Source organism: Sprattus sprattus (genome assembly GCF_963457725.1).
Source record: "Sprattus sprattus genome assembly, chromosome: 3".
NCBI classification, from domain to species: Eukaryota; Metazoa; Chordata; class Actinopteri; order Clupeiformes; family Clupeidae; genus Sprattus; species Sprattus sprattus.
Window position 1 is genome coordinate 31,509,985 of NC_137922.1, and position 22,372 is coordinate 31,532,356.

The following is a 22,372-nucleotide window of genomic DNA, read 5'->3' on the forward strand; positions in this document are numbered from 1 at the left end:
TGCCACTGTTTCTATATGCCTGAATTAGCATAGGGAACAAATTTGGGGCAGGCTTTGTGTGTGTGTCTGTCTGTGTGTGAGTATGATGTTGGCTGATGCTTAGGTTGGATGAGGTGTGTGTGTGATGGAGAGTCGGCCATCTGGCAGTATTGCCTAGTGTGTGTGTTTGTGCGTGGTCTTTGGAAACAGCAGGTATTGCCTAGTGTGTGTGTTTGTGCGTGGTCTGTGGGAACAGCAGGGCTCTTGATGGTGTGTTCTGGTTTGTGATGAATCTACTCCCCTCTTCCTCTTCCTCCCCTGTAGGCTGTATGAGAACAAGGGGGAGGCAGACTTCATGGAGTCCCTGAGGGACCTCTTCACCTCCTTCAACAACATGATGAACAGCAGTGCAGAGAACACCAGCATGGTCAAGGTGAGTCCAGTGGTCAAACGGCACAATGGGGTACACACAGCCTTCCACCCTCTTCATGTCCAGCTATGGAGAACACAGTATGTCCTTTAGGTCCACCCTCTTCATGTCCAGCTATGGAGAACACTGTACAGTATGTCCTGTAGGTCCACTCTCTTCATGTCCAGCTATGGAGAACACAGTATGTCCTTTAGGTCCACCCTCTTCATGTCCAGCTATGGAGAACACTGTACAGTATGTCCTGTAGGTCCACTCTCTTCATGTCCAGCTATGGAGAACACTGTACAGTATGTCCTGTAGGTCCACCCTCTTCATGTCCAGCTATGTAGAACACTGTACAGTATGTCCTGTAGGTCCACTCTCTTCATGTCCAGCTATGGAGAACACTGTACAGTATGTCCTGTAGGTCCACCCTCTTCATGTCCAGCTATGGAGAACACTGTACAGTATGTCCTTTAGGTCGAGTATCAATGCTGGAACACTGAGACCTCACAAGGGCGGGCTTCACTTGGTTCCTCTCTCCCTGCATTATGTGAATGTATTATTTCCATGGGAACTGTATGTGCTGTGTGAGCTCACATTCCTCACGTTGTCTGTCTGATGCCTCTTAATGGATTCTGTGGATCACGTCTGTTGGACAGAAGGCCACATGGTTACAGTGGGGCTTCTCTCCTCCATCAGATCTGAGTCAGTTGTTGGATGTAATAAACGACCTAGGTGTGGTTAGCTCTCGGTTTGTTTTTAAAGTCTCCCCCTTTCAGAACGTTTCTATTTATTCCCTGTTGCTTTACTCTATTAAATGAACAAACCATCTTTCTTCTGTCCTCTTCTGTTTTCTTTCACTCTCCCTGCTTCTATTTAGAAGTCACACGTGTGTGCATGTGTTTGACTACCTGTGTGCGTGTGTGTGTGTGCATACTTAACTGTGTCTTACAGTTTGGGCATACTTAATTGTGTCATACAGTTTGGGCATACTTAAATGTGTCATACAGTTTGTGCGCGTGTGTGTTTGCATTCTTGCCACTTGCATGTCTAGGTGTAGTTATGTGTCTTGTTCTGCTCTAGATGAATATCTTGTGTATGCACATTTGATTGTTTTGTTCTTTTTAACGGCACTGGAAATGTTTCTCTGTGTGTTTGTGTGTGCTTTTCACTTTGTGTCTACTGTTTAAGTGTGGCTGTGTGTACGTGTGTGTTCTTCCTTCTGTCTGAACATGTGTGTGTTTGTGTGTGTTTGTTTGTTTTCTCTTCTTCACTCTGACCTTGCTTCCTCCTCTGTGACTGAGGGCACCTCCTCTGGGCTCCTCTCTTCTAGCTTCTCCTCAAGGTATTTCTGACTGCCCTTTGTCTCTCCACTCCTCCTCCTCTCTTTCACTCCTCCACTTCTCCTCCTCTTCTCCTCCACTCCTCCTCCACTCCTCCTCTTCTCCTCCACTTCTCCTCCACTCCTCCTTTACTCCTCCTCCAGTCCTCTGGAGCTCTGCTCCTGCACCCTTCTCACTCGTCTCTGCATCACTCTTCCACCAAGTTTGTCTACATGTGGAATGGGTGTACCCATAAAATGACGGTGACTTCTAACATTCTGCCTTCCAAGGGTAAAACGATTCACTTCTGCCAGGCTAAACATACACACACATGCACACACCCCCCATGTTTGGCTGCCGACAGCTGGGATGTCATGCCATATCACCATACAACATCCTGCAAAACATCTGGTGTGTGTGTGTGTGTGTGTGTGTGTGTGTGTGTGTGTGTGTGTGTGTGTGTGTGTGTGTGTGTGTATATGTGTGCTCCTGCATGTTTGTCCCAGCATGTGGTGTGTGCACGTGTGTGTGTATTTGTGTGTGCATTCAAATGTGTGTGTGTGTGTGTACATGTGTGAACATGTTTTTGTGCTGCTGCATGTTTGTCACAGCATGTGGTGTGTGTCTGTGTGTGTGTGTGTGTGTGTTTGGGGGTGCATGTCCTGTGTTTAAGGGAGAAAGGGGGGGGACTGTGATTTGCCAGAAGCTGGCGGCGTGTATCTCCCTGCTTTAATAATCAAGATGTAAAACAGGCGCTTTGTGAAAAGCCACAAATCAAACATTTGTCAAAGGCAGAAAAAGGCCATCCCAGCCTCCCTGCAGGGATTAGATCACTGTTCTAACCTTGAAAAGGTCTGAGGCACATTAAGATTCTCAGCACACTGATTTGGATTGTTCACAAGTGAAATCTCTGGCTACGGAGGAAGCCATATTCATAAGAGGTTTTCTCCAGAGGATCACACCAACTCTTGATTTATTTCACTCCTGTGATTGGATGGTATTGATCAGAGTCTCTCTTGAGAGCTGCGCAGCCACTCCACAAATGGCACATATGACAACGTTCTTGGGCATCAGTCGAAACACCTTTTACATTATATTTGGCTCCATAAATCCTCCAACAAAGTATATTATTTCATATGATTAAGAAGGCTACATGTGGCTTGCATTCCTTTGGCCTTTACAGTCATGCAGCAGCATGTTTTCTAATGCTTATGTAGGTATTAATATCCTTTTGCGTTTACCATTTTCCGTTTTAGTCTTCCTTTCAACTGTCAGTGGGTGTTAATGATGTTCTCGGACCGAGGTGGGGAAAAAAAGCGCACCAATAAGAGGCTCTCCTCAAGGGAGACACGCTTGGCGAATTCTAATCGCATTTCCCATGCCTCAGTGTATCAGACCCAAATGTACCGTTCCACGGGGCGCTCTGAGTGGGCGTTAGAGCCGCTCTCTCTCTCTCCCGCTCTCTCTCTCTCTCTCCTCCTCTCTCTCTCTCCTCCCCCCCCCCCTCTCTCTCTTTCCTCTCCCTCTCTATTTCCTCTCTTTTTCTCTCTCTCTCTCTCCTCCTCTCTCTCTCTTTCTTCCCCCCTTAGATTGGCATAAACACTGAGAAATCCCCATTACAGGGAGGGCGAGCTACTAAAGGGGGCTTGTTATTCAACCCCAAAGTAGGCTGGAGAAGTGGCTGGCGTGCCGGTGAGAAATCACCGTGCCTCCGTGACTGATGTGTCTGAACGCCACTGCCCTCCTCCCCACCAAATAACTTGAATAACGAGTGAGCTCAAAGCCGGCAGCTCAAAGTCAGATCGACACGCTTGTGCCAACACCCCGGGTGTGAGGCGAGACTAATTTCTTTCTTGTTGTTGTTGTTGTTGTACCTGCTTTGGCTGCGAGATGTGCTCTGCATCTCTCATGGTCAGTCTCTCAGTCACTGAGAGGCAGTCAGTTCTGAGCCATAATGTTTGATTGTTAAAAATGCCCACCCTTGTGTGTGTCTGTGTGTCTATATGTCTTTGTGTCTTTGTGTGTGTGTGTGTGTGTGTGTGTGTGTGTGTGTGTGTGTGTGTGTGTGTGTGTGTGTGTGTGTGTGTGTGTGTGTGTGTGTGTGTGTGTGTATAGACACCGTAAAGAGATGAAGATAAAACAGGCATTTAAGCATTTAAGGCTCATTTAATTTTATAGTTAAATCAATAAAAACCCAAGAAGAGACAAGCGATTCTTGCCTTGTAAAATTGTGTAGTTTAACTATGCAAATATCAACCAAATCCTCCCTCTCCAAATGGAAACCTCCATTTGCCATGGCTGAGTTGGCCCTGCCACCCTCCAATGGGGATTCTCTGAGTTCCCTCCACAAGTTTGGTTGTTTTTGGGTAGAGGGTGCCCCCTGCCCTGCTAGTGTTTCAGCGCATTACTTCAATTAGAGAGCTACTAACGGCCTAATGAAGTGCATCAGGATGGGAGGTGAACCCAGCCTTGGAAAAGCCATTACAGCTGCAAATATGCAGCCGCCACCTTTCCCCAAGCAGTCATTCTTTAAATACCGTGCACTAATCAGGGCTGTGTGGAAGGCCGCCTTCCTCTGCACACTCACTAATTACAATAGACGTGCATAGTAATTGAAATACTAATAACAGTTTGTGTACACACACACACACACACACACACACACACACACACATGCACACTCTAAACAGTCTATTGTTATAACTGTTGCCGTAATGGAGGTCTGTAAAGAGATGCTTGGCGTGGTGGAGAGTAGCTGTGACGCAGCGGAGCAGTTCGGAATCCCTCCGCCATCTGCCGTGTCATCCTCTCCATATCCCTCTGCATCCCATGGCCTTAAACGCCGCGCTGCTCTGCTCTTAATAAAGGATGCTCTTTAATCAGACAGCCGGCGCTTTGACGACTTCATTATGGCCACAGACGGCCAAAGCTGCTGAGGCTGAAGGATTGAAATGTCAGTCACTCTACTCGCTCTGGTGCCAGTCAGTCACAAGTGTCCGTGGGCACAGAAACGTTGACGGCCATTCATAATAACCGTTCTGCCAGTGTGGTGTGTGTGTGTGAGTGTGTCAGTTGTGTGTGTGACCTAGCAATGCCCTGAGTTACTCATGAGCATTAGCTCTTAGTTACTGATCACCAGAGCTCTGGAAATGGACTAATATCTGAAAGAGGATTTTTCATTTGTAAGACTGCTCTCCCCATCTTCATACAGTCTTTATGGATGACCCAATTCTGAACTCCTTGTAAACATGCTTTGAAACTCATTCAGTTTCAGACAATCCACAAGAATGTGAAGGTTTTCTTGTTGAGTTTTCTAGACTAGGGGTATTAGTTATTTTCCATGGTAACACAGTTCCAATGTGGTCTACTGCTGATGCTGTGTCTCTTGGCTTGCGTCATGTGAGCTGTTTGAAAGCTCTTGAGCTCAATAATCATGTCTGTGTATTCTCTCCTCAAGGGTGCTGCCTTGAAGTACATCCCAACCATCGTCAATGATGTCAAGCTGGTGTTTGATCCTAAGGAGCTGAGGTTGGTTTGGCCTTCAGGCTTTCAGTGGTTGAAGTGTTTATGTTTTGTATGATTTGTAGATTTTTCAGACCAATGAATAAGGGCTGGGCAACATGGACCAAAAATCATATCCCCGTATTTTTAGGCTGAATACTGATACACAATATATATGTTGGTATTTTCTACAAAGTGGGCTAAATGTTCAGTTGTAAGTCAAAGCCAGGTGAGTTGTCACAAGCACTTTTATTAAGACTGTGATCAAAATAAAATGTGAAAACAGGGTCTCTTTTCCTATTTGAAAAAATACAGATGCAAAACATTTAAATAAAACATTTAAAACTCACTGTATTAAATAAAACTACGCCCATCTCTGTGAATGCTTCTTCAGTTGCAGACTGATTCAAATACAATTACAGGTTTTAACCCTATAAACACCAGTTAATATCCAGAACACTGTTGCTCATTCCTGGGAATTTTGAGCAAACCAAGGTAAAATTTAAAAAGCTTGAATCAAAAGAATATCCATGATTGCGCTAAAATCGTCCATTAAGGGTTCATGTCGATTAAAAGATAAGCATCAGATCTTGTTATTTATTATTTAATGTTGTGGTGACATTGTTTTGCAGAACATGATTGCACTGCATGGATAGTGCATAAAGGACCTGATTTCATTTTAAAATAATAGACCTATTTAAAACATTTACATTATATGCATAATGTGAATAACAATCTGTTTCTGGGAAGATGCATTTATTTGCCAGGTGGTGTCAGGAGCAAGTCTAGGCTGTAAACACACTAACATGTGAGGAAAGACAATTCTTTAGAGTTCCACTTAGTGATATACTACTATGCTATACTTTAAAAATCATATATGGAATCATAGCCCTGTATGATTATAGTTTGCCATTAAAACATGCCGTGTATCTTTATTCACCTAACCACGGACGTAGGCAAAGCAATGGTCAGATTGCTTTGTTTTTATCCTCAGATGTTCTCCTGCCACTGATCTGTATTGACTGCAATAAAAGTGGGGGCGGGGTTGTAGAAGAGCGTGTGAGAGGAGCAAACAGTGGCGCTTATTAAAGGGAGAATCTTGTGATGTTCCACAACATCAGACTGTATGAATATGCATGCTATTGTCTAATCTTTTCTGCTCTACTGGGCTACTCTCTGCAGCCCCAGCTGAGTGAGAGAGAGTTGGCTGTGTCTTCTTAAGGAGTTTGCTTTTAGTCAACTGTGATCAAACTCCTACATTGTAGTCATCATGGGAATTACTGTTCAGCTTAGTTCAGACTTTGGTCATTTCCCACAGGCAATTTGGTTGGAACTACTGTACATGAAAGACATACAACAGTACAGTATCCCATATAAACAAATAAACAGAAATAAACACTCCATTTGATGGCAGAGGAGTGTTTTGGAATATCTCTTTGAAGTGTTTTTACAAGATGGCCTATGAATATATGTGACCATGTTTAAAGCATGATACGCAAATGCTGAAACGTTCAGCTTGTGTAAGACATGGATACTTGAACAGGTTTTCCCTGTAATGTCAAGGTTGTCAGAAGGGAAATTAAATGCAGACTACTAATTTCTGCTCAGGTTCACCCCACGACTCCACTGAATTAAAGACCAACACCTCCCATTACCTGCAGTGTGAATTTGAGAACAGGAGTATTTATACTCCTTCACAGGAGGTGGCAGAAGAACATGCTCCCCGGGAGGTTGAGCCAAGTGCCCTTGTGAAATTAGCCTTCACATGTAAATTCTCTGTCTCTTGTTTGTTTGTTCATTTATTTATTTCTCCCCTGAAGTGATTAGCATTAGGGCTGGACAGGCTATAAATATCTGATTGGATAGTGTGTTCCCACGGCATGGTGGGCTCAACTAATTATGGCAGGTTCTCACCTGAGGGGGTGTGCTTCCGGCTCTCGCCCTCTTAAGATTCTCTGGAGGAACAGCAGAGGGTTCGGGGCAAAGTGAGGTATGGGTGTGTGGAGGGTGTGTGTGTGTGTGTGGTAGGATTTGAGGTTGGTTTAACATGATCAAGTTGCCTAGGTAACATGGCTGCGGGGCTCTTTAGCCTTGTCTGGTGAGCTGGCTGTGCCGTGCTGGCGTGAATGCCATTATCATACCGTTATCTCCACTTCAGCAGAGAAAGAAGCCGCCCTGTATGCAGAGGATCAGGACATTATCACTGTTTTTCTCACTCCCTCTTCTTCTGCATTGTGTGAATGGGAGAGAGAGAAGGGGTGTGAAAAAGTGATATGACACTGCACTCCCTGTTTCTTAAGCAACATATGCAGAGACAGACCTCTCTGAACATATATGAATTAAACATATGCAGTCCCATACCTCTGTAAACAAACATTAATTCATATTTTGGCTTAAGGTGGAAACTCCCTAATGCACAGAGTGGCACCTGATGGGAGATTTTCTAGGCTTTTTCCATGGAAATGTCTCTTGCGCCCCTGCTTCCCCCTCCCAGGTCTCGCATGTAAGCGCATGCATTACCATGGAAATCGCATTAAAGAGCAAACAGTGGCGCATGTTCACGCAGTAAGAATGCAGCGGCTCTGTGTTGAGACGGCACGTCTCTCTCGCACAGATTCCCACCAGGAGCTGCCTGGATAAACAGGAAATCCTCTCGCTTAGAGATGGAGGCAGTGATTATTCAGAGCCACGCAGGGAGATGGAACAACGGCGGCATGCAGTGCATTTTGTCGCCGTCAAATAGCAGTCCCTGCTTATCTTGTGTTGTGTGTTTCTGTCTAACCCTGCATACCAAAAGACCTGGGCTCGCTCTCCCTGAAGCTTTCTATCATGCCACTAATGGTGCTGCATGTTCAAAGAAAACATTTTGAACACTGTTGGTTTAGAGTTGCAAATAGCAGAAGGGAACATGCCACCATTGTGATTCCCCCCTCAGTGATCAGTGTCCCTGAAGGGCAGGCTGGTGCTGTGCTGATGGGGCCTGGTAGAGAGGCCAGGGAGGGAGGATGCAGGCTCCAAACAGTATCTGATCATGATCAGCACTGTGCTACGATGCACTGGAGCAGCAGCGGCGGCGGTGGGGGTGCTGGGGCTGGTGCTCTCTGGGTGCGAGTGGTTTCTGTGCTCTGATGGAGAGAGCTGCAGTGGTGGGGCTGGTGCTCTCTGGGTGCGAGTGGTTTCTGTGCTCTGATGGAGAGAGCTGCAGCCTGAGAGGAGGGAATGACCCTCGCTATGTGAAGGTCGTTGCGGCGTGTTGCGTGATGGAGTGTGAATCCCTTTGCCTCGCTGCTGTGCGGTGCTCCCTGTGGCTCCCCCTCTCCCTCGCAGTCTCTCTGTATACTCCTCTTCCTCAGTCAGTCCATCTTCCTCTTTAGTTCTTTGTATCTGCCCCCCCCCCCCCCCCCTCTGTTTCTGCACTGCCCCAGTGTTCCCTCTGCCTCTCACTCCCCCTGCCTCAGGATGCTGCTGTGTGGCTCCTGCCCCCCCCCCCCCCTCTCTCTCTCCATCTCTCTCTCCCTCTTCCTCTCTCTCTCTCTCTCTCTCTCCCCTTGCCTTAGGATGCTGCTGTGTGGCTCCTGGGCCCCTCACTCCCCCTGCCCCAGGATGCTGCTGTGTGGCTCCTGGCAGTCTTTGGACTGGGCTGATGTGCCATGTGTATTCTGCTGGCACAGAGGTGTTTTTTGGCCTGGCTCTCACGAGGCAGCTGCAGGGGGAGACACACACACACACACACACACACACACACACACACACACACACACACACACACACACACACACACACACACACACATGCGTGCAAGTCAAACATGCCCATTTACTCACCCACTAAGCTCTCAAATGTATTTTGCCACACCGTCTGACTTGCGATCAGTTTAGCCTCCCTGGGCATCAGAATGGGACTGAAGGTCAGGGCTCCTCATTAACTCTCAGTTATGCTGTTTGCCCAGGGGCCCCAGGGGCCAACACTCAAATCTGCTAGACCACAAGCACCAGGGGCCAACACTCAAATCTGCTAGACCACAAGCACCAGGAGCTTTTCTCCGTTTCATGTCCAAGGTGCAACTAAAAGACAAGGAACCCCCTGCATCTCCCAGAAACTGTGTTTTTTTTTATCTCGAAATTGTGTTAAAAAAAAAATAGAATGCAATCACACAATTCAAGCTAACTACAATATATTAATATAGATCTTCTGAAGTCATACGCTCATTAAAACAGAAAGGGAGGGGAAGAAAAAAAACTGAACTCACTCACTCACTCATTTATGTCATGATTTTACGAACGTAAAGCTGTCCTCTCATGAAGTAATATGAGATCAATACACTATGAATAGTATGCCACAGCGGTATAGCATCTTAAAATCCTGAACCATCTTCCATGAAGATGCAGAGTAGGGAATGAGCGCTGTGTGCCTGTATCGTCTGCTGGTCCATCCCCTCTCCTCCAGCTGACACCATGTCAAGTGTTCATGTATTTCATCTCCTGTTGGGGGCTCGTTTTGATAGGCTATAGGGGTGATATGCTTCTGTAGTTCTCTCCATATGGATGCGTTCTAATGTAGTGTCCAGATGTATGGCCAGACTGCCGGTGCTTGCCTCTCTGTCACTGTAATTGTAATGTAAGTGGCTATCAGGTACACAATTTGTCATTTAGTGTTTGTAGACACAAGGGAAAGTGTGCTGACATTGAGCGATGGGCTTCATCAACTCTAACAGTCAGACGCGCATACACACATACACACACACACCCCCACACACACACAACCGCACACACACACACACACACACACACACACACACACACACACACACACACACACACACACACACACACATCTATACATTATTTGGAGGCCATTTCTTATTTAATTCAGTATTGATGATACCATGATCGTCACTTGACACAGATTTTATTCTGTTCCCCACACCCTCTCTCCTCTCTCTCTCTGTCCTATCTCCTCTCTCTCACTTCTCTCTTTCTCCTCTCTCTCTCTTCTCTCTCTCTCTCTCTATCTCACTCTCTCTCTTTCTCTCCCTTGCTCTTCTCCTCTCCCTCTCCTCCTCCTCCTCCTCCTCCTCTCCCTCTCTGCTGGGGGGTCAAGCACAGGCATCAGTGTATGCAGACAGAGGGGGATCTGCACACCACACACACACACACACACACACACACACACACACACACAAGCACAGGCATCAGTGTGTGCTGGCAGAGGGGGATCTGCTTCATGCCTGTGTGCTTTGTTTTCCCCTCTGAGTGCACCTGCTCACCTGGTCCTTCTGCCCTCGTCTCAATCACAGTCTGTCCATCTCTCATGGTTCAGTCCCCCAAACATCTCTCACTGCACTCCATATATATATCTGTGCTCATTTCGCTTCTCACACACACACACACACACACACACACACACACACACACACACACACACACACACACACACACACACACACACACTCTCTTTCTATTTCTTCCATATGATCACAAAACCGCACTCAAGAGTACAGACACACATGCATGGGGTGAGTAATAGGGATGCACCGATCCACTTTTTTCACCTCCGATACCGATACCGATACCGATATCTGAGGTTTAGTATCGGCCGATACCGATCCGATACCGATATAAAAAAACAGCGCGAAACTGGTAACTCTGTGTATGTGTGTGGCCACACGTGCGAGAGGGAGAAATGAGGAGTGCATGACATGAGATCTTGTTGCATTTTTTGCTCATTTGCTACTTGACATCATGTCTAGTCATCACTATCAATTCATAACATAGGCTAAAAATAATCACAAATAATGTACGTTCTAACTAGCGCTAGTGTTCATATTAGTTAGAAATCATGTATCCGCTAGCGCCAACTTTTACTATATATTGTAGAGGCTCAGCATGGTGACCTGTTAATGTATTTGCTGGTTCTAGTCTGTTAAAAGACCCACGATTAACAAAGCAGTATTCTTTATCTCCCTTTAATGTGCATTCATCAATTTCCATTACATGACGATGCATGTGATCCTACATATGTGAGTGTCTGCAATGAGAATGAGGACTAATTAGCACTGCACTGAATTACTTTAACATGAGTTATTGCTACACGATAACAATTACACAACTAATATTACTCGATACATATAATTGTGGACATTACACAAGGCAACATGAATCTCATTCATAGCTCATCCAGTCGAAATCTTAACAGGATGAACTCTCTTTATTAGAGCGAATCAACATCAGGACATAACTAAATCTCCGCTTAGCATGCTAATCGCTACTAATAGCAACGTGCACTCATAATACACTACCTATATACATAAACATAACATTTTTTTTTTTTTTTTATGGTCACCGACACCGATACCGATACCCAGTGGTGGATAGGTGACCTCTCCTCCTCTCAGCTGTCAGGCTGTTCATCCTCCCTTCCCTCCAGCATCTCTCTTTCCTTCTGTCTCACTTTCCCTCTGTCTTACATTCTCTCTGTCTCTGCTTCTGTTCTTCTGGACTGGTCAGAGACAGGAGCTGGGGGCACACACATGCGCTTGGGTCGGGCAGTCATGCCAGTTAGGCAGGGGGAGGCAGAGGCTCTTAGGGGAACACACATGCGGTCGGGCAGTCATGCCAGTCAGGCAGGGGGAGGCTCTCGGGGCGCTGGCAGCGCCCACAGGCAGTGTTAGCTGTTGATGAATGCAGGCCATCTCCAGAGCCTCTCATCTTGTGCCAAGCGCCCCACACACAACACGCCAGCCCTGTGCTGCCCCTGGCGTATGTGCCTGCCCGCCTGCCGCACGCTCGAACAGTGGGCCCTCATGCTGCGCCACTCACCTCGGCTGGCCCTGTTTTTGTGAATCCCTAGCAAACACACTCACACACACACACACACACACACACACACACACACACACACACACACACACACACACACACACACACACACACACACACACACACACACACACACAGAGACACACAATGTGGTGGTTGTCATCCAGAGGTAGTGGCACTGCAGGGGTTGTGTGGAGTGCATTGTGCTTTGTGGGATTTTCAGATGATCTACTGGTCAATTGTTATTTTCCTTTTTTTTCATTTTTGTGTTGCTTGTGTGATGCTGATCTTTCTGTTTCTCTTCCTTTCTCTCTCTCTCTCTCTCTCTCTCTCTCTCTCTCTCTCTCTCTCTCTCTCTGTCTCTCTCTCTCTCTTTTTCTCTCTCAGTAAACTGTTTACAGAGTTCATCCTGAAGGTCCCTCCAGGACGCCTTGTGAAGCAGAAGCTGAACTGCATGATCGACATTGTTGACAGTGACCTCTTCACGCAGCATGGTATGTTCCACACTTCCACACAGACCCAGAGCCATACACACTCTTCCCTAGGTCTCCCTCACAACCACGTCGTAAAGGTGCATAGGAATGGTGGATGAGGATGCAGCGCTAATCCCTTGTATCTGTGTGGAGCATGTGTCTGCTTATCAGTGGCCTATCTCTCTCCGCTCCTGCCGTCTTAATCCTGTTAACAGTCTGCTCCAAGGAGTGGTCTGTCTGTCTGTCTGTCTGTCTGTCTGTCCGGCGTGTCTATCATTTTTTCTTTTTTGTCTGTTGTCTTTCTGCATTTCTTCCTATCTTCACCTGAAGCCTCTCCCTTCCCCCGTCTCTCTCCCTCTCTCTCTCTCTCTCTCTCCCTCTCTCTCTCTCTCATCCTCTCTGTCACTGATGCTGGTGGGCTTTTCTGGTAAATGCCACAGAGCTAGAGGGTTTGTCCGACTGCTAGCTGCTTCAGAAGACAAGGGCCAAGAGAATTGGCACTGCTAGAGAAGGGCAACATGGCATGCCTGGCGTAGGTCTGTGCCACACAGATTAGCATGTGCCCACTGAGGCGGGCCGAGAGCTTTGCTGTGGGCATGACTCACCCCACATATGCTTTCTAAGGCAAGACTGATGGCACAGTTGATTGGCAGGGCTCTCTCCCTCCCTCCCTCCCTCCCTCCCTCCTTCCCTCCCACAGGCACATATATACACACATGCACACTCAGGCTCTCTCATGCTCAAAATCCTAAACTCAGTGGTACGTGAGAACCACTGGAGATGAATAAATTGAATGCATACTGTGTGCACTATACATATGTATTTGCGAATTTACTAAAGTAGTTTCAATGCCATGTCATTAGACATGGGTGGACAGAAAATAGATTGGGTGTAAAAGTCAGTCAGTGGAAGCTACTGTTTACATAAGTACACCTCCTCCGCTCTTAAAGCGGCCTGCTGCTGCTGCTGTCAGCTTTCCCACTCCAAGGCCTGTTCGGAATATCGTTTTATTCCGCTCAACGAGCCGGCGCTCCCACAAAGATCATTACCATTGATCTTAAATGAGCAATTACACAGTGGGGCTGCCCCGTGGGGCCCGTGACAAGCAAAGAGGTTGCTCAATGGGAGAGCTTTCTCTCCTCGCAGATACGTCCTCCCCTGCTGCGCTCTTCTATGGCACGGCGCTAATGCCCTCTGCTTGTGCCCTGCACTAATGCCCTCCGTCCTGCCCCTGTGCCACCCACGCTCCCCTATGCCCGGCTCACGTCCCCAGTGTGAGTTCAGTCATGTTGGGCTGTGGGGAGACGGTGTGCCGTGGAGGTTTTGAAAGTAGTTTGGAAGCCCATTGCCCGTGTTTAAAGATAAATGAGCTGTTCAGCGGCGCTCCTTTAGTTATTTATTAGCGCCTGTATTTTTATTTATTGGTGGTATGAAAAGTAAAGCACAAATGCACCCAAAAGACTATTTTCTGTCCATTTGAGAGTATTTTCAAAGTGAGAAAAGGCCAGAGAGGAGGAGGGAGAGGCAGAGAGAGAAGTCAGGAGGTCTCTTATCTCCTCGGCTGGGCTGCTGAATGCCCTGAGATGGACTAGTCATGCTGGGGTCCACAGCAGCTGTGAATCTGGACGCAGATGTGGCTGTGGTACCAGAAGCCCTTGGGGTGATGACAGTGTCATTATTATGGCCTGTCAGGGGATATGACAAACACCCCCCAGCCCCCAGCCCTTCTGTACTCCATCCTTCACCACTTGTGAAGGCTTGACTGTTCTCGATGGAGTTACGCTCTCTACCTTGTGGGCATTACTTATTCATTATCAGCAGCAGATTGTTCCCATTGAACAGATTGTGTACATATGTAAAACGTTGTCATTCTGAGATGGTGGCGGGATATAACAATCATCTTGCCTGGATGGTTTTCCTTATTGTGATGAGCAGGCGTGGTGTGGCTGGGGAGTGTTTCAGACACCTCATCGCTCTGCCTTTCCTATAGTTCAGGACTATATAACACTGGCAGTAGGGATCTTCTTTCCACTCTTCTCTCCCTCTCTCTCTCTCTCTCTCTCTCTTTCCATCCCTCTCTCTCTCCCTCTCTCTCTCTTTCCATCCCTCTCTCTCTCCCCCCCCCCCTCTCTCTCTCTCTCTCTCTCTCTCTCACTCTCTCTGTCTCACTCTTTCTCTCTCTCTCTCTCTCACTCTCAATCTTTCACTCTCTCTCTTTCTCTCTCCCTTCCTCTCTACACGCTTTTGGTACTAGCCTCTGCAATGAGGGTGTTAATTACCCTCTGATCCCCCCCCCCCCCCCCCAATCCTCCCCCCCAGCTGCTGGACGGAGAGTGGCCGGGGGAGAAGCTCGCCATCCCAAGGTGAAATGTGCTCGAACAGAGACAGCATATGGAGGCACCACAGGTAGCGTCCAGATAGATGCACAATCTTTCATGTCTAATTATGTACTGGTCTGCCTTCCTCTCTCTCTCTCTCTCTCTCTCTCTCTCTCTCTCTCTCTCTCTCTCTCTCTCTCTCTCTCTCTCTCTCTCTCTCTCTCTCTCTCCCTCTCTCTGTCCCTCTCCCCCACTCTCCACTCATCTTAATTAGATTACACAGATCTCAGCTCCAATGCAATGCTACAGCAGGTGATCTGTGATTTTGGTTCATTTATTCAATTAGGCGAGTTTGCATTGATGGAGAAGATAATTTTTTCAGTTAGTTATTATTCGCCACTGTTTTGAAACAACCAATTCTCAAGCTGAGCATTGAGTGTCAACATAGAATTCAACACAAGTGTCCTCCCTAGTGTCTTGAGAGATGGCTCAGCTTGTAGGTACAGCATCTGTCATCTTGAGCGCTCCAGTTACACACACGCATGTTTTACTCACAGACAGCTTCAGCAGAAGGGAACAAACATGCGTGTGTGTGTGTGTGTGTGATTGTTTGTGTCTCTGTGTGCGTGTGTGTGTGTCTCTGTGTGCGTGTGTGTGTGTGTGTGTGTGTGTGTGTGTGTGTGTGTGTGTCTCTGTGTGCGTGTCAGCGTCGGAAATTAACGAGGGCAAAGGGCAAAACTGCCCCTAAAAAATATAGTTTTGCCCCTAAAATTACTAGGAGAGGGGCAAAAAATGCCCCCATAATTTTGTGTAATAATAATTTGATGAACGTGTCAAACATCGTAGCCGGTCAGTTGCCATTAAATGTTTTGATTTTCGCCTCGACTCATTGTTGCGTGAAGAACCGAACGCTCTAACTAAACATATTTGCTTCCTAATCAGACCTGTGACTGCGAGAGTGAGGAGAAATGACGATCAGCGCAGTCTCTGTCACCATCGATTTTTAAAAGATTCACACACCCAGCGACTGTCAAAAAATTAAAGTTAGATTGGCCTGGGGTGGAGGATGACGACGAGAAAAAGGCCTGATTTTTTTTTCTAAGGCATGTCGGACTTACTTGTAGACAACGAGTTGCCCAAGTCGTTGTAAATCCAGCACAGGCAAACTCTTCTGCTGACTTCATCAAAGGGAGCGAAAACATACAGAAATACATGGCCTTTCGTCAACAGGCGCCAAGCATCACGCCATCGCCTACGGTGAATGATAACTGGTAATAATACTTTTAGAAATGATTTAGTTCGGTTAAGCTAGTTTAACGTTAGTTAGCTAACGTTAGCTATCTTTGATAGTGCGTTTCAGCGTTAACTACAAAGGCTTGCTTGCAAGCTAGTTTACTAGTCTTAACTGTATTTCCTGTAGGCCTACTATGGTAGGTACAACATGATTAAAGGTAACACAAAAATCCATAAATATAATAAAATAAAAGAAAGAAAAAAACGATTGTTAATAGTTGAATAATGAAATGTAGTAAGTAATAACAACTCATAACCACAAAGAAATAAGAATAAACGTGAATATGATTGTCTAATTTAGATTGTCTGTTTGGTTTTTGTTAAAAAAAAATCTAAGAAAACACTTTGAATTTGTAGACTAAAGCTTAATAGTCTTATTATTGCCATTTGATGACAATTGTTCATATACTTTAAAGTAACACTATGCAACAATTTGACACTTTTTGAGGTATGGTTCTATAGGCAACTGGTTTTGGTACCATCCTCTAATTCATTTTGATCGCATATGGTCATGTGAAGGACAGATCAAGACCTGTGTCTTTCCCACTAGCCATCCAAGATATGCCCTATGTAGTTCTGTGTAACGGGCTGGAACACCCTGCAAAAATGGAAGAAAAGCTTTCACATGCATGACATGCCAGGTATACTGCAAAAAGACACCAGTTAGTGTGTTGGCAAGCTTCTATTAGTGTCAGCTGGGCTGTTGGTGGTGTTTGCAAGGTTTTTGCATGCCTTTTAGGTAGTTAGCGTACTAGTTTTGGAACAGAATTCCGTATTGCTGCTTTAAGCCTAAATAAGTGTGTTTATTATTTTGAACAAAGGTTAAACGTTTTTCACAAGTTTCTAAAAGTGCCCCCAATTTTTTGTGAAATGCCCCTGGATTTCAGTAAGTGGGGGCAAAAATTGCCCCCTAAAAAATATGTAAATTTCCCACCCTGGTGCGTGTGTGTGTGTCTCTGTGTGCGTGTGTGTGCGTGTGTGTGTGTCTCTGTGTGCGTGTGTGTGTGTCTCTGTGTGCGTGTGTGTGTGTGTGTGTGTCTCTGTGTGCGTGTGTGTGTGTGTGTCTCTGTGTGTGTGTGTGTGTGTGTCTCTGTGTTCGTGTGTGTGTGTGTGTCTCTGTGTGCGTGTGTGTGTGTCTCTGTGTTAGTGTGTGTGTGTGTGTGTGTGTGTGTGTTTGTGTGTGTTTGTGTGTCTCTGTGTGCGTGTGTGTGCCTGTGTCTGTGTCTGTGTCTGTGTGTCTGTGTCTTAGCTGGAGGGGCACAGTCATGGCCCACCTCGATAGTTCCAGTCTGCCACACACACACACACACACACACACACACACACACACACACACACCCTTCACTTCACAACTGGGGAGCTAAAGAGGTGGAGGGCCTGGGGATCAAGGATTTCAGCTCTCTGGCAAAACAAGGAATTAAGCATCTCCACACAATGTTGACAGCCTCTGGATAGCAGATTTTCTTTTGTGCTGGAGTGTTGTCAGATTATTTAACCTCTCATCCCCTCACACTGACCCACACACACCACGCTCCGTTTATTTTCTAGTATTTCCTTTTTGCTGTGTGTTAAGCCATGATTGTCAGGCAGCTTATCTTGCTAACTTCAACCAGACGGTATTGCGGCGTGGAAACCTGACTCACCGTGGTGGGTGTTTACGGTGCCTGGGCCTGGCGTGGCGTTGCTCTGGGCCGGCAGGTCCTGGCAGCCGGTGCTCTGCTCTGCTAAGTGAGGCTGTGTTTGCCAGCCACGGTGAAGTACTCCCCAGTGGGTCCCATCCTACAGGGTGGCATAGGGTTATCTATCTAGCCGTACTATAATTACCATTTCTGGGAATTAGTTTCATTTAATAGATGTTCATTGGCAGGTTTAAGGGTCTAATCACATCTGCATTATTGTTTTAGTGACCATGTTTGATTTGAACGAGACTCCGTTCCATAAACTGTTGTCTCAGTACTCCTCTGGCAGGGAATGGTCAATATCACAGCACGCAGAAAATACTTTTCAATTACCAGGCTAGTCATTGCATACAGAGGTTTTCCTTTGTCAAAGTAACTTGTGCCTGAGTTTTGTGCTGTAATGGAAAGGAAGTAAATGTTTGGTAGAATTGAGGGGGCAATTGCTTTGGCCTGGCTTTATCTGCTAAATGGGCTATGACGGGTATAAATAGCAGTGGTAGAGGTTATTGTTCTGTATTACAGAGAAAAGAAAGCCAAATAAAGAAAACAGTATAGCCAGGACTAGTGTAAATTGTGATTGTGATTGTTACTGCTATTGATATAGGACAGCACTGGTGTTCTTGAGACATACACCTGCTAGCACATGACTTTGGAGTCAGTGCTGAATATTCCACTGTTTTTCTCTCATTGCTTTTTTTAATCATTCACAGAAGGGATTTAATGATTTTGGGGATTTAAGCGCTCAGTAATCTCTTCCTTCCGACAGACTGCTTAGATAACCTTCAAGCATCCTGTGCTGTTAGCTAACCCCAAATTCATTTATTTATTCCATTTATTTGTATGATTTCACAGGGAAAGGATCCCTGTTACCAAAGGCCCATAGCTCATCTGATCCAATACCCTTTTTTTGTCTCAGTTTGTTTTTAGCAAATCAAACTAAGTCAGTCCCTAAATGGCTTTATTGTTTCGGATGCTGTTTCATGAATATTGTTCATTTTAGAGATTCCATGACCAATATGTGTTGATCAGTCAATTTAACAAAATAGTTTGTTCTCTGTTGGTATAAATCCTCAGTTTAAAATGTCTTCCAAAGATGAATATGTTTATGGTGTATGCGGTAGCGATTAGACAATATTGAGAGTCCCCATGGGTTGTAGGCATCTGTGAGGAGCGATTTGTTTGCTTTCAAATGGGCAAACAACACATTTTGTGAGCTGTGTGTGTCCAGCATGGTATTATTGAGAAGCTGCATTCAGATGCTCAAGAGCGCTTGATGTAGCCCCTGGCTGATGGATCAATCTGGCAGCTGACGATGCGGCCTGGATCTCCCTGCAGCGCGGCGCAGTGCAGCGCCGTTGTCTGTTGCAACATTTCTCTCATGGTGGCTAAGCACGATGGCAAGCTGCCGTGGAGCGGAGAGGCTCATTGATCACCTCTGCTCCTGTCGTGAGGGATGATATTTACAGGAAAGTCCTGGTCCCATTCATCACATACAGGGCCGAGCCCCTCATCCGCCAGCGAAGATGATATCCATCTGTGTCACATCACATGCCCATGCTTCTCTCTCCTTCTTCATATATTAATGCAAAGAGCAATGACAGTCATTGCGTTAGTCTCTGCGCTGTCATATCGCATGTAGCAGGACAGGTGTCCTCTGTGACTTTCAGAAGCTTGACTCTTGTGCTTATGTTCTGGAGATTTTGAAGGGAACCGTTATATGAAGGGGACACATTAATGTCTGTCAGGATGGTGCTTCCTTCCTAAAAATGCCTACACACACACGCACACGCACATGCACACGCGCACGCGCACGAACGTACGTACGTACGTCTCTGTTAGTCTCCAGAGGCAAGCTGTAGGGGCTTGAGTACAGGACGCCTTTTCATTCATCACATGTCCATATGGTGATAGAAGGAATTAATGGGATAAATATCTCCTGCCATGAAAGAGCTTGTGTTTCTAATTATAATTGATTCAGATAGAATGCGATGGATGCAATAAAAGGTAGCCTAGCATCACATCTCCGTCCTACATGTCTCTCCCTTCCTCTCCTCTTCCGCCCTTGCTCCCTCCGTCTCTTGGCTGGTTGCGTTGGTCATCCATGCACAGCGTGACTTCTCCAGGCCCCTCGGGACGATCGAAGCCTCCCTGTCGAGGCGCTCTGCCTGTAATTGAGGCAGAAGATGGGGTCCCTGTCCGGTGTTTGGCCCCAGGCACCAGCTTTCATTTAAAGTTCTGAGAAGTAGCCCGCCACAATCTGAGCCTTAATAAAAAATATGATAATCTCACGTTGCCCCTCGTGCCGCAGGTATATTGCCTGTGTATTTGGTGTGTATGTGTGTGTGTGTGTGTGTGCGCGCACCTCACTTTATCTGTTGCATTCAACTTGGCAGCCTCTGTGGCTAGACATTTGGATTGCATGATGTACCTTTCTGGTGTTCTTTGTCAGAATATAACAATGTCATTGTACAATAAATTGCTATTCCACTAAACCATAAACTGTATGTACTTTAAGTCCTTTTGACAAAAGGGGAGAGGGTCTGGTTATTTATCATATAATTCCATTAATCCACACATTATCCTGGATTATCCCTTTTCGGCTAAGTGTGGCTGTAACTGTAACGGTGGTAGAAACCCTGCGTGAGCACACCTCTGTGTGGGCTAGAGGGCTGGTTGAATGAAACAGAAGAGATCAGAGTTGTTGTGTATCTGGTATGGCCCTGCCCTCATACAAATATGCTGCAATGATCTCTTCAGGGGGCCTTCTCACACGCTTCATCTGATGTGCTGCTCTGGTGCTCCTTTGTGATCTTTACAGCAGTGTGTGTGTGTGTGTGTGTGTGTGTGTGTGTGTGTGTGTGTGTGTGTGTGTGTGCTAGTGCTCCTCGGTTAGAATGGGGCCTTGGAGAAAAGGGCATGAATCACAACACCGCACAAATAGGGAGCGCAATATCGTCATAGGGTTTGAGTTGTGCATTTGGCAGGACCTATTGCTGTAGGATCAAACGTCATCATAGTGTGGTGTAGTAATGTGTGTGATCATCTGTTACTCCACAATATCTCAGATCTGTGTGTGTGTGTGTGTGTGTGTGTGTGTGTGTGTGTGTGTGTGTCCCTTGTAGACTGTCGGGAGATCCTTCTGCCCCTGATGACCGATCAGCTGAAGCTGCACCTGGAGCAACATGAAGAGCTGGAGGCCTGTTGCCAACTCCTCAGCAATGTCCTGGAGGTGCTCTACCGCACAGATGTGGTGGGTGAACACACACACACACACACACACACACACATACACTCTTGTGTGGTTGTATATGGATTGTCTTTATCATCTCATACCCAAAGCGCGCGTGTGTGTGTGTGTGTGTGTGTGTGTGTGTGTGTGTGTGTGTGTGTGTGTGTGTGGGGAGTAATGTAACCTTGATTCCTGAAGATCTTCCAGTTTCCCTCTGCCTGCCTCTTACATTTAATCACTGCATCCAGCACACTTCAGAAACAAATGATTATTTCATGGACACTGTCTGAATAATGGAGCATCTCATTGGCAAAGCTCCTCTATTTTAAACAGGTTAAGGAAAGGCTTCTCAATTTTTACAGACATGATATGTCACGACCACGCACGCCGCACGCACGCACGCACGCACGCACGCACGCACGCACGCACGCACGCACGCACGCACGCACAGTTGTGTGCTATTTCACAGCATTTTCTGAAATGAAGGTGCCTTTGACAACCTCAGTGGCGTCACACACACGTCGCCAACCATCCCCACAAACACACAGTACACACAAACACACACATTTGTAAACAGGCACGCACAAAACACACATGAAGAGAAAAACACACACACAGCAGCATGCCAAAGCCTCCGCAGAGTATGTTGGAGCTTACTGAAATGGCAGTGTGAATAATTTAAAGTCTGGCAGGAAGTGGTCTTGTGATGGTCTCCCTACTTTAACGCACAGACTTTCTCTCTCTCTCTTTCTCTCTCTCTCTCTCTCTCTCTCTCTCTTGCGCGCTCTCTCGCTCTCTCTCGCTCAGGCACTCTCACGCACACACACACACACACACACAAACACTGCTTACAGCCAACTGTTGAACCGTGGAGAACCTCCCTGCTCTTAGGGATCCCCCCTAAGCCCTCAGTAGAACAGGAAGCGCCCCACCGGTATGCTAGCTTGAGCTTCTAGCACCCTGAACCTAAAGCAGCAGAAACACAGGCAGCTCTCTGTACTCTGCAGAAGAAGGCTGATCCCTGTGTTAGTACAGGATTGATCAGAGAGAAGTCTCTGTACTCTGTATAAGAAGGCTGCTCCCAGTGTTAGTGCAGGCTTGATCAGAGGCAGCTCTCTGTACTCAGTATAAGAAGGCTGCTCCCAGTGTTAGTGCAGGCTTGATCAGAGGCAGCTCTCTGTACTCTGTATAAGAAGGCTGCTCCCAGTCTTAGTACAGGCTTGATCAGAGGCAGCTCTCTGTACTCTGTATAAGAAGGCTGCTCCCAGTCTTAGTACAGGGTTGATCAGAGGCACATGAATCCACTCAAATCCCCCCATGAGACCTACTCCACTGTGTATGCTGTGCA

General features: G+C 46.5%; 1 protein-coding gene across 7 annotated transcripts in view; it reads left to right on the top strand.

Moving 5' to 3' along the window:
* The window catches only part of dock1 (dedicator of cytokinesis 1), a 219,349-nt gene that overhangs the window by 63,608 nt on the left and 133,369 nt on the right, over positions 1-22,372 (top strand). For 4 of the 7 annotated variants that reach the window (XR_013968570.1, XM_080834740.1, XM_080834744.1 and 1 more), the window contains exons 23-27: positions 304-412; positions 5,171-5,241; positions 12,420-12,526; positions 14,825-14,911; positions 20,918-21,045. Coding sequence is in view for 6 of the 7 variants with exons in the window: in XM_080834740.1 (XP_080690866.1) it covers positions 304-412; positions 5,171-5,241; positions 12,420-12,526; positions 14,825-14,911; positions 20,918-21,045 (502 nt within the window). In the remaining variant the exon portion in view is untranslated. The remainder of the gene's footprint in view (positions 1-303; positions 413-5,170; positions 5,242-12,419; positions 12,527-14,824; positions 14,912-20,917; positions 21,046-22,372) is intronic. The other 3 variants (XM_080834742.1, XM_080834743.1, XM_080834745.1) reach the window with 1 other exon arrangement.